Source organism: Myotis myotis, unplaced genomic scaffold (genome assembly GCF_014108235.1).
Source record: "Myotis myotis isolate mMyoMyo1 unplaced genomic scaffold, mMyoMyo1.p scaffold_m19_p_2, whole genome shotgun sequence".
Taxonomy (NCBI): domain Eukaryota; kingdom Metazoa; phylum Chordata; class Mammalia; order Chiroptera; family Vespertilionidae; genus Myotis; species Myotis myotis.
The window spans coordinates 209,057,840-209,070,000 of NW_023416324.1; the positions used below are offsets into that span (position 1 = coordinate 209,057,840).

Consider the following 12,161-nt stretch of genomic DNA (forward strand, 5'->3'; position numbering starts at 1 on the left):
GACCCCACGGCTGGAAAAAGGCTCAGTGCATAGAAAATCCACAAGGAAGTTTCTTGAATGAATGAATGATTGAATGAGTGAGTGAGTGAGTGAGTGAGTGAATAACTGGATGCATGAGGTGGCATTGGAGCTGAGCTCTCAATGCTGAGAAAACAGACCGCAAAGCATCAAGGGAAGGAAATCTGAGCAGAGGGAGCAGCCCTGCAAAGGCCCTGGGGTGGACGAGCTTGGCCCCTCAGAAACAGAGGCAAGCACGGTGGGGGCAGAGACAGAGGTGGGTGGGCGGGACCAGGCCAAACGGTGGAACCTGGACTTCCCCCGCCCCCCAAAGGCAGCACCCGAGCGCTCCCAGCAGAGGGCAGAGTGGAGCTGCTCACAGGCATTTCTCTTCCCATTTCTGTGAGTTTCCAGCCAGCCAGCTCCACCTACACTTCAGGCACCAGAAACATGGGTTCAGACCCCCAAAATAAACACACCCCATCCACTGGAGAACATGTTAAACCCACACAGACGTGACTTTAATTTTAAGGCACATGATGGCTTTGTGTTTACAAAGACGGGTTGTGTTTACAAGCGGCATTGACAATACTTGCAACTTGTCAGCTCCTCTTGGCTCCAACCTGGACAGCTCCAGGGGCGAGGGAGCTTGTCTCTCTGTCCCTCTCAGAGCACAGTCACCGTGAGCACAAGCAAGTGGGCACTCACAGGGATGGGACGATCTGATCTCACTTGCCCCTGCCCCTCCACGCTTCCAGGCTTGGGCCTCCGGATCAGGAGGGGAAGGTGGGCACCTCAGCCAGCGGGCGGGACATGCTCTGGATGGCCCACTGCAGGATGCCATCGAAGGAGTGCTGCAGGACAGAGCAGAACCAGGGCACTGGGACCCGGCCAGAACCTCCCAGGAAAGGTATGCCCGCCCCGCCTACATCTGGCCACCTGGGACAGGGGAATGGCTGGAGGTGTTGGCCTCCTGTCCAAAGAAGATGAGGCCCCTAAAAGCCACATTTCTTCCCAGCAAATCTAGCTGCTCATCTTCAGGCAGAGAGGCCTGGGTCAGGAAGAGGAGGGAGAGAGCCACAAACAGCAGAGCTCCTGGGCCCCCACCCGCCCTGGGAAAAGGCACGGCCTCCAAGTCCGGCTTTGGTGGCCCTGTTGCTGGGGTTCTGCAACCCCCCATGTCTGGGCACCAGGACCTGCGAGCCAGCTAGAAGCGGGAGCAGCTCAGGGTCCCCTTGTTGCGTTTGTGTGCTCACGTGCATAGAGGGGTCAGGACCATGCTGGAGCATGTTGCCTTGGGGTGCTTGGAGGGCCCAGAGCCGGGACTTCTTGCCCCTCCTGTGGCTCGGGTGCTGGCTGGCTTGGGGGTGGGGGTTAGGGGGAGCAGTAAGGACAAAGTGGAGGCCAGGTGATGTGTTACCTCGCTCAGGAGGGACTCCAGGTCATCCCTGTGCAGAACGGGCTCGTGACCAGTAGAATCATCCCCTGCCTGGAACCCAGGAAAGGGAGGTCACCCCAACTTCCACACCCCAGTTAGGGACATCCCCATGGAAGCAGAACTCCCTGCAGAGGCATCAGGGGCTGGGGGTGGGTGGCAGGTGCCAGGGCAGTGGAGGCACTGCAGGTGTTGGGGGGGCTGAAAACTGAATTCTGACACCTAGCTCCTCTGGAGGCAGTGGGCACCGGCAGGGTGGACAGGAGTGAGCTGGGAGCTGCCTGCCCCCAGGAGCCCCCAGAGGTGCCTGCCTCCACACGCTGTGTGTGGCCCTCTGGGGAATGTGAGGTGACTGAGAGAACCCCATCACTGATGGAAAACTGAAGTCCCGAGAGGAAAGTGCCTGGTCCAAGGCCAGCCAACCATGCCCCTGGGCAAGGTGCCAGAGCAGGGAGCGAGGCTCCCAGCCAGGAGGGGAGAAGTCCCTACTACAGTGAAACCAAGTGAAAGTGCCCGGTTTGGAGCTCAGAACAGGAAATACCAGCATTCCACCTGGGTGGGTCTGATAAGCACAGGCCCACAGCCCCAAGGTGTGCCGGAGCTTTCAGGAAATGGTCTGGGGCAAAGCGAGCTGCAACTTTTGACTCCAAAATGGCAGGACATTTTACATCACAATGAAAAGAAACCAGCCTTTGCTGTTAAGAGGAAAGAAACCAGGTCTCAATAAAGGAAGCAGATTCTGGAGGGAGGCATCCCCTCCTGGGAGACCCACCCCCCAAGGCTGCCTGGAGGCAGTGAGCTGGCTTGGGCACACCCTGTGCAGATGGGTGGGGACCAGGCAGCTGTGAGCCCTGCCAGGGGGTCCCAAGAGCCTCCTGGGCGGGGCCTGGATGCGGGCAGGACCTCTGGGGCCCCCCAAGATTCCTCCAGGCCAGGGATGTGGTCAGGGAGGCCTCTGCATAGGGCAGCTAGGGCAAGAGGCGCCACCCTCTGGGGGCTCCTGACTGGGGGACACGGGACCCCCCCAGATTCTGAGGGAGCCCCAGACGCCTGCTGCTCAGCTGTTGGGGCCTTGGCTGCATCTCCTCCTGGACAAAGAGGATGGAGAGAGTGACTTCTCCCCAGGGACTTGTGGCTGCAGGATGGGGCTGGGAAGGGTCCCCACCCAGGGCTGCTGGAGGAGTGGGGTGTGCATGGAAATGGGGTTCTATGGAAAGTTCCTCACAGGACGATCTGACCATAAACTCCTAATCGTGCAGGTCATGGTGGATAGTCAGAGGCATTGAACTTCTTTAGTAAAAGGCTTTTCTTGGCCTTAAACCAATCCATCCAATATTTCCGTGCATCTAGTTAGCAGGCCTTTGAAATGCCCCCTGTCAGACCCCTCCTTCTCAAGTGTGACCCCTCTAGACGCCACAGTCTTAACTATCCAGTACTCTCACCCGGGCCTTGCTTTCTGCCACCTCCACCCAATCTTCCCTGTGGTCCCTCCTGAACCTCCGTGCAGAGAAGAAACCGCAAACTTTATTCTGTGGAGCATTTTTCTCAGTCTGTTGAGATCTTGCTTCCAGGCTTATTCTGTTTTCAGCCAGATAAAGTTTTATAAAAAGTCTCTACAGCCGAAACCGGTTTGGCTCAGTGGATAGAGCGTCGGCCTGCGGACTGAGGGGTCCCGGGTTCGATTCCGGTCAAGGGCATGTGCCTGGGTTGCGGGCACATCCCCAGTGGGGGATGTGCAGGAGGCGGCTGATCGATGTTTCTCTCTCATCGATGTTTCTAACTCTCTATCTCTCTCCCTTCCTCTCTGTAAAAAATCAATAAAATATATTAAAAAAAAAAAAAAAAAAAAAGTCTCTACAGCCCTAGCTGGTTTGGCTCAGTGGATAGAGCAGGGGCCTGTGAACTGAAGAGTCCCCGGTTCAAGTCTGGTCAAGGGCACATGCCTGGGTTGTGCACTCGATCCCTAGTATGGGGCATGCTTTAAAAAAATTTTAAATGCTTTTTTTAAAAAATGCTCTAGCCAGGCCCGTGTGGCTCAGTGGTTGAACATCGACCTATAAACCAGGAGGTCAGGGTTCGATTCCTGGTCAAGGCACATGCAGGGGTTGGGGATCCACCCCCCAGTGTGGAGCGTGCAGGGGGCAGCCAACCAGTGGTTCTCTCTTATCACTGATGTTTCTCTCTCCCTCTCCCTTCCTCACTGAAATCAATAAAAATATATTTTTAAAAAATGCTCAACAAGTTTGGACTTCCTTTGGGGGGGGGGGTGGTTGCACGGGTGGTTCATCCTATGTCATCGCGTGCGCATGCTCACCTCACCGTGGGGTCTCCTTTCCGCTCGCCCCTCACCCCATCCCACCCCTCACCCCAACCCACCGGGCACTCCCGGGCTGGGGAAGGACACGGGGGTCAGGGGAGCTCTGGGCACAGACGTGATCCAACCTGGGGCCATTGCTGGGGCGAGCTTCCTTTTCCAATAGATTTAAATTACCAACAAGGAGTCTCTTTAAACAAAACCACTGCATAGAAATAAGGAACACGTGTTGCGGGGTGTGATGAAAACCCGCGAAACTGGCGCCAGAGCTGCCTCTTCAGATGCTCCTCCTCCACCTCTCCACCCCGCGGGGCCCCACCCCCAGGGGGGCACTCACCTTGGCCGCCCCGGGCGCCGGGCGGGCAGGGCTCGGGGCGGGGGCCGCCTCCCCGGGGGCCGGGCCGGGGTCTCCGGAGCAGGACCTGCAGCGCAGGACGGCTCTGCGCAGAGCGGAGGACAGGCTGCGGGCGGCCCGGGCTCGGCCGGGGGTGATGGGGTGCAGGAGGGACCCTCGCGGAGCCGCTGGGCGCGCCCCCACCCCCGGCCCATCGCACTCACCCTGGCCGGGCGCCGGCGGGGAAGTGGCAGCGCCAGTGGAAGGCGGCGGCGCAGTGCGCGCACCGCAGCGCGTCCGTGCCGTCCCCGCACACTCCGCACCGCGCGCCGGACGCCGGGCCCTGCGGGGCGGACCGCACCGTGACGGCGGCCGGGAGGGGCGCGCTACCCATCCTGCACCCTCCCCTATCCCAGGGACCCGCCGGGGCTGGACCGCGGGGTGGGGCGCGCGCAGGGGAGGGGTGGTTTGGGGTCCCAGCCCCCGAGGGAGGGTGCCTGGCTGCAGCCCGGGGAAACCAGGTGCCCCGGCCTCGCTCCTTCTTGGTGGGACTGGGCCCCCTTCGGGGCTGGCCAAGGGGTCTCCGAAATGGCACTCTCCAAACGAGGCATGAAGAGCTGGGGTGCATGGGGACTCCCCCAAGTGCCATCCCAGCCCCTTTTATCGTCCAGCCTCTTTTAGGGCTGGGTGTTTCAGGAACAATAAGGATGCCTCAGCCCTGAAGGCATTCCTCCAGAGCCCCACCCCTGTTCTGGGTGCTCTTCCACCTCACCCACCCCTGTGCCTCCTCCAGCTTCTTCCCACCTGCCCTCCCGATGGTCAATCTGGCTGCTCCTGGCAGAGCCCCGGCCCCAGCCCTGACTCCTAACCCCCTTAGACTCCAGCCCACTTTCCCCCTGTGAGTCACTTTCCTCCCACTTCAGGCTGCCCTGCGGGCCCTGAGCACCCTCAAGGCAACACCAGACCCCAGGGCCCTCGCCCCCTCACCTGCTGCCCCTCAGGGCCCACACTGAGTAGGGGGCGGAGGGTGGAGGGGTCCAGGATGGGCAGGGGGGGCCCTGAAGGTGGGTTCAGCAGGTGCTTGTAGGCGACAGCAGTGTCCATACCAGCGGGGAGCTCCCTGAGCGGTCCCTTCACCTCCTCTCCCGAGGACCGCAGCCCCAGGATGACCTGGAACCAGGGGCTCGGGGCTCAGAGGGGCTGCAGGGACCTGCCCAGCACCACCCAGGGAGTTAGTGACCGCGGGGAACTGGGGCTGGTGTGGAAGGAACGCTGCATGGGTCAGAAAGGCCGGGGTGCAGTCCCAGCTCTGTGGTCCTCTACGTTTCGCCCTTTCCCCATCTAAAGATGGGGTGCCCAAAGGCCTCAGGGACTGTGGAGGTAAACACTCCACCTACATCCAGGCATGTGTCATATCCTTCATGTCTTTGCTGCATCAGACACTAAAACATTTTGGGGTGAACATTATCAGTGGTCAAAGCACATCCCTTGTGTTGGGCTGACAGAGCCGAGGCACCCCAGTTCAAGCACTGAGAAACGGGGCCACTGTAAGGGCAGCGGCCCAGTAGCTGGTACTCCTCAGGCCCTACTATAGAAAGTTGAATGGATGTGGCCAGGCCAGGGTGGGGGCACATGGTGCAATGGCTGGGCAGGCCCAACCCCAGGCATGGCCACCGGGCAGGGACTCCAGGAGGACAGGGGGCCTGTGCTTACCGGGGTCTCCGCAGGTGTCTCCTTGGCCCCAGGCAGGTCTGGCTGGGCTCTTCCCTGGAGGCAGCTGGAGCACCTCCAAGTACCACTGCTCATTTTGTCAGCGGCCAGAGGCATGCGGAGCAAGGCAGAAGGCTTGTAGCTTCCCAAACCCAAAACCCAGGGAGGCCCGAGGGCTCGTCCAAGTTACCCTTCCCTTTTACAGATGGGGAAACCAAGGCCCGGGCAGGAAGTGGGCAGAGCCACAGTGGAAGGGCCTGCCCAGCCAGTCATCAGGAGAGCCAAGGATGCCCAATATTTGCCTCTGGTGGGATGGACCTCACCAACAAGATCAGTGTCCCCATGGTACTTCTCACATGAGCCCCAAGAGTGCCCCACACCCACACCTGCAGCCACCTGTGCCTGCTGTCAGGGGCTTGGCCTGCAGGTGGGGCCTCCCTGGGCTGGTGTTTATACCCTGGACCCACCACATGGTTAAGGGCAGGAAGGAAGAGAATGGAAGAATGACGGACAGTCAGTGTCTGGGGCGGGGGAGCTGGACAGTGACCTGGGCCGAACCCCCTTGTTTTAGTGCAGAGGCATCTCAGAGAGAGATGTGACCCGGTCAAGGTCACACAGTGAGCAGCGGCACAGCCAGGGCGACAACTCCTCCGAGGCCCTCCCTGCAGACCACCATGACCTGTGATCACGGGTGGTAGAGGACAAGGCTCTCCTGGTGGGCTGGGGAGGGTGCACCAGGAGGTAGACCGGCCCTTGGGGTATAGGTTTGTGGCCCACTTCACCTGGGGGTGGAGGGGTCAGCTGCTTGTGGGAGTTTGCCCGGGGGTGTGGAGTGAGATGGGGCAGGCTGGCCACTCTTTGCTTCCACCATCCATTCTGCTTCACCACCCTCAGGGCCCTGCTGGCCAGGCTGGGTGCTGGCCAGACGGTGTGACCGCGCAGGGAGGTGGAGTGGGAGCAGCCCAGGCCGCAGCCCCACTGCCCAGTGACCTGAGCCAAGGGCACCCTGAAGGTGGGCCTTACTCCCCACCCGTGGAACGAGAGACGTCCGGGAGGCCTCAGGGTCAGTGGGTGGAGGTGGCTGTGAAGCCAGATGGGGGTGGACGGGTGCTGCGGAGGTGACCAGCATGCCGCGCTCACCTGGGGATCTCCTGGAGCGGTGGGGACAGGCAGGCCAGGTGGAAGGCGCGGGGGCAGCCGTCACAGCAGATGAGCTCCCCGCCGTCCCGGCACACGGCACACTCATCCTCGTTCTTCTGACCGGAAAGAGACCACATCCTCTGGTGGACAGGGGGTGGGCCCAGCCTCCCCCTGATGGCTGCACTGCAGGCTCCCCAGGGGCACCAGGTCCCCTGGCCCCTCTGCTGCTGGCCAGTGCCTGCTCCCGGGGCCTGCCCTCGACCCCTTCCATCTCTGAGACTCTAGTGCCTGCACACCTGCCAAGTCCATCTCTCTTGGGAAGAACCTTCAGAAAGCCGGGTTTCTCCTAGGCACCCACCCCCATGCTGCCCCTTCCCCACAGGGCAAGGAGGGCTAGGCCCAGAGGTGTTCCTGTTCGCCCCGGGCACCTGCTGTCCCCTCTACCTGAGGCCTCCAGTCTGCTTGTGCCCTTGCCTGCATGTATCCATGATGCCCTCCTGGCTGCCACCTCCTCCAGAAGCCCCCTGAACTGCCAGGCTGGCAGCCATGCACAGCAATGAGCACGCTCATTGTAACAGTCCTCCCAGACCTGCCAGCCAAGAGCAGGCATGGGTCCTGCTGGATCCTGGGGCCCAGACAGGGCCTGGTGTGGAGGGGCTGGGATCTGGGACTAGTTCTGCCTCAGTAAGAAACGCTGCCGGGAGCCCAAAGATGTGCTTGGCACTCGGGTTCCTGGCTCCCAGCAGGAGCAACCACCATCCATGGGCCAGGGACAGCTGGCATCTGGACCAAACATTTTTAAAAGCCCGTCAAGACGCACTTTCTCTGACTTATATTTATTTTTACAATTGTGTGTTATCAGAAAAAAAGATACTATTGAAAAAAAGAGCTCCCCCTGTGAACAGGGACGTACGCCTGTCCTGCAGTCACTGAGTGAGTGCCCTGGACAAGTGGCAAGCCCTGGCGTCATGGGGATGAGGGCACCCTCCCCCCACCCCCACGTCTGGGAGTTACCTGGTGGAGCTGGGGCTCGCTGGGGAGGGGGAGGGGAAGGGGGGCCGGGACCCTGTCTTGCTGGCCTGCTCTCGGGTCTTCTCCAGCCTGCCAGGGAGAAGACAGGGTCACCAACAGGGGAGACAGTCCGGCAGGGAGCCCCCAAAGCCACTGTGTGTACTGGAGGTGGGCACCAAGGAACCACGTGGCTGCACTTACAGGGGCTGCAACCTGGGGACCCTTTGCTCGGACCAGGGTCTTCAGGCTGCTGCCGCTGCGGGCTTTGCTCTTCCCCCCACCGGGGTCTTCAAACTTGCTGGGAGTGTAAACACCGCCAACCTGGATGCACTTCTGGGTGCCACCTGGGAGGAGAGGCTGACTGGCCGGCTGCCTGCCCAGGCCAGTGGCCAGCAGGCGGCAGAGAGGCCGGGAGCTCTGCAGCTGGATGCTCCTTCTCCCCCACCCGCCCCAGTCAGGAGGGTTCTCTGCTGGGAACTGTATTGTGTGTCCCCCAAATCCATGTCCACCTGGAACAATCTTCGCAGATGTAATTAGTTACAATGAGCTTGCACTGGAGCCTATGTCCAATGACCAGTGTCCTTGTGAGAAGAGGAGAGGACACAGAGAGACAGGGAGGAGGCCCCGTGAGGACGGAGGCAGGGGCTGGAGTGACTGGACTCCAAGCCAGGGAACCAGGGAACCAGGGAACCAGGGAACCAGGGAACCAGGAAACCAGGAAACCAGGGAACGAGGATCTGGGAGAGGCAGGACAGCTTCTGCCCTGAGCCTCCTCGAGAGTGGCTTTGCAGACACCGAGATTTTGGAATTTCTGTTGCTTTACACCACCCAGTTAGTGGTAATGTGGCCTAACAGCCCCGAGAAACCACTGCAGGGCCCTTGGGTCCCTCCCCAGTGAGACCAGGGCCCCCAGCAGCTCCGAGGGGCCAGCTGAGCCGGGCTGTCCTCTGTGTCCTCAGCGGGTGCCTGCACAGCGGATGGAGTAAGGGGGTGCAGAGAAGGGGTGCTGCAGGCTGTCCTGCAAGAGAGCAGCCCCCTCCCCGGAGGTCTGAGCAGCACAGGCCTCAGACTTGTAATCTGAGGACGTTCAAGGAGGTGAGCCCGTGATCCTGAAGAGGCCCGTCCAAGTGGACAGAGGTGATCCAGGGTGTGGCCCTGGACCGCTGGCCTCTCAGACGTTCCCTGGCCTGCTTGTTCAGGATCCCCCACCCCCGCCTTGGGGAGCCCTCGTGCCTTCCACCCTCCCAGAGCCAGAACCACTCGGGGGACACTGGCTGCCTTGTCCACGGTCCTGACTGCTCTGAGGCCACCAGAGAGTTAAGGGGGGATGCGGATCTCAGGGGCCAGCACCGTCTACCTGACTCAAACACCTGCTGGATGAGGATCCCCTCCACAGCCCCGCAGGCTCCTGGGACATCCCCAGACGACACAGCCACGGCTCTCTGGACCGAAGCGGACATAGTCTGAATTCCTGGGGAAGGGAGCAGCAGGTGGGGGTCACCAGTTGGGAAGATGGCCCCTGAGCACCTCCTCCATGCGGGCAGTGGGGAGCAAGAGGCACCTGGCGGCAGAATGCTTCTTTCCTTCTGCTCAGGGCAGACCTTGGAGGGGGCCCAGTCCCTACACACACACACACACACACACACACACACAGCCCATGTGTCAGAGCAGAGACTGTGTATGTGTGTGTGTGTGTGTGCACGCGCGCGTGCCAACCGAATATGGCAGGCAAGCAGGAATGATCAGGTTCCCCCGGAACATGGCCCTGGGTTGTGCTGGGAGGGAGGCACCAGGGGACCACAGAGGGTCTCTGGGGCCCTGTGTCTTGGGGCAGGGAGGGGACAAGGCCAGGCTGAATCCAGACAAAGGACCAAGGAGGCTTCCCTGGAGGAAGCAGAGGAGAGCTAGCCCTGAAGGAAGGGCACAGGAGGGGTAGCCCGAGGCGGGCCCTCTTTTCTGGATGTGGCTTTGGGGTGAGATGCCATGGTCCCAGGTCCCAGGACAAGTCCTAGAGGACAGCCCCCTCCCCAGTCCACCTGCTGGACCCCCACACCCTGGGCCAGGAGCTGGGGGCCTCGGGCCTGCTCACCATTGCCCAGCGGGAGGCACTGCGGCTCTGAGGTGCTCTCCTGCTTCTTCACGTGCTTGGCCTTCACCTGGGAGCCTGTGGGGGGAGCTGCGGCAGCGGGCCCTGCCCTCCACTCAGGGGCCAGGGGGCGGGCAGGGTGGAGAGCTCCGGCGAGAGGGGGTGGTCTTCCGACTCCCAGGGGTCCCCTGGCTTTACAGGGCTCTGGTGTTCACATCAGTGAAAAGGAAGTGCCACCCACCTGCCTACTTCATGAGCACTGGGCCACCTGCCCCGGAAAGGACCCCTGCTGCCCCCAGGCTGGCTTCTGTGATCAGGTGACAGATGCTCCCAGAGCAGCTGGGGAGAAGGTGTGGTGGGGACTGGGGTGCCAGCCTCTCAGGGGATCTATGGCCAGAACTGCTCTTCGAACTGCGTACCTGGGCTGGAGGTGCGCCTGGGGGACAGGGCTGCTGGCGGGGCAGCCCGAGGCTCCTCCAGGGCCTTCCTCTTGGTGGGGGGTCTGGGCAGCGGTGCTGGGGCCTTGGGGCCAGCCGGGGGCTTCCTCCCTTTCCGGGGCTGGCTGAGGTCCACATCTGCAGGGCATGGGCAGAGGCAGGGCCAGGCCTCAAGCCCAGAGCTGACCTCTGGGCACCGTGAACGAGGCCTGGGCCTTTGCCTCCTAGAACTCAGGGTTGTCCTGGGTGAGCTCCAGAGTCTCCCTAACACTCCCCCGCCCCCGCCCCCCCACCCCACCCGCTACTTCTTCCCACTTACAGTCCCACTGGGGCTCAGCCCCCAGCAGGGAGGCTGGCCCGCAGGGACCGCAGCCCCTGCCCCCAGCCAGGCCCCACCTTTGGGGAAGCTGTCCAGGATGGGCTGCAGCCGGGAGTATCTCTCCAGGTTGTAGTCCTTGAAGAGGACCCTCCAGAAGTCCAGGATGGCGGCGGAGTCTTGGGTCAGGAGCCAGGAGAGGAGCGCGTGGAAGGCCTGCGGGCAGCCCTCCTTCTCCTTCAGGCGCAGCGTCTCCTGCAGCGAGACCGGGGCGTGGGGGGCCCTTCTGCGCCTCCCCAGTCCCCCCTCCTCCTGCCTCCACTGTGCCACTAGAGGGCGGATGCCAACCCAGGGAAGGCTGCTGGAGACCTGGGCACCATGTCCACTCCCTGGCTTGGGCAGGCTTGAGGATGGCATGGGGTGCTGGGGTGAGGGAGGCTACTTGGAAGTCATCTTAGGGGACCATGCCCCTGGCTTGGGAGGGTTGGGAGGGGATTTGGGGATCTGCGTTGGGGGCACATCTGGAATTTGCCCTGGAGACGGTCCCCCAGGCTGGTGGCTGGGGCTTGGAGAGGGCTAGGCCTAGGGCATTGGGGGCAGGGCCAACCTCAACTGGCCCTGAGGGCTGTCCATCTGGCTCGTGGGCGGGGCGTCGGGAGGGGGGTTTGGGGGCCTTAGAGTGGCGCTTAGGGGCGGGAGGGGCCGGGCGGAGCCATCAGGGACCTTTCCCGGGCGCTGACCGGCTCCTGGGCGGGGCTTGGGGAGTCTAGGGGTGTGTGGGGTCGGAGTCGGGGCTCACCTGGAACTTGTCCTCGGGGACCACGTCGTGGTCGGCCAGCGCGTGCAGCAGCGGGAAGGCGCTGTCCACGGCCACGGCGATCTCGGTGCGGTGCAGCCTCAGGAGGCGGCGCAGCGCCGCGTCCCCGCCGCCGCGGGCCTCGCCTGCCATCCGGTCGTCCGGGCGCGCGGACCTGGGGGCCCCCTCTCCCCGTCTGGGGTCCCGCGGCCACGGGGTGCCGCCGGGCTGGTGGGACGTCTGAGCCGTGCCTGCCTCCCGCTCTCCCAGCCTCGCCGGACACCTGGGCGGGCACCTCCCTCCGCGGGGCTGAGGCTGCGGGCGCCCGGCCGGCCGCTGTTATACCGACCGACTCCCCCAGAAAGAGCAAAGGCTGTGCTGCCCCAAAGCCAATCAGGGCCGGGAGCTGCCCGAGGGGCAGGACTGGAAACTTCCCTGTAACCGAGTAGGACGCGGCCGCCAGCCCTGCTCTGCACCTGCCAGCAGTCCGTTGGCCTTTCTTTTCTTTGCAGAGGAAGCTTCTAGATCAGCGCTCCCAGTCCCCAGTCCCAGCCCCGCTTCATGTCACATCTAATGGCTCTGCCA

General features: G+C 62.4%; 1 protein-coding gene across 1 annotated transcript; it reads right to left on the bottom strand.

The window, feature by feature from the left end:
* Window positions 1-610: 610 nt before the first annotated feature.
* AIRE (autoimmune regulator) lies at window positions 611-11,729 on the bottom strand. The gene is made up of 14 exons (XM_036348587.1): window positions 11,580-11,729; window positions 10,861-11,035; window positions 10,447-10,602; window positions 10,031-10,105; window positions 9,299-9,412; window positions 8,143-8,285; window positions 7,945-8,031; window positions 6,931-7,046; window positions 5,777-5,878; window positions 5,068-5,263; window positions 4,305-4,423; window positions 4,084-4,186; window positions 1,418-1,486; window positions 611-851 (listed from the first exon to the last, which is right to left on the bottom strand). The coding sequence occupies exons 1-14, from the start codon at window positions 11,727-11,729 to the stop codon at window positions 771-773; spliced, it is 1,686 nt and encodes a 561-aa protein (XP_036204480.1). The 3' UTR covers window positions 611-770.
* Window positions 11,730-12,161: the final 432 nt, after the last annotated feature.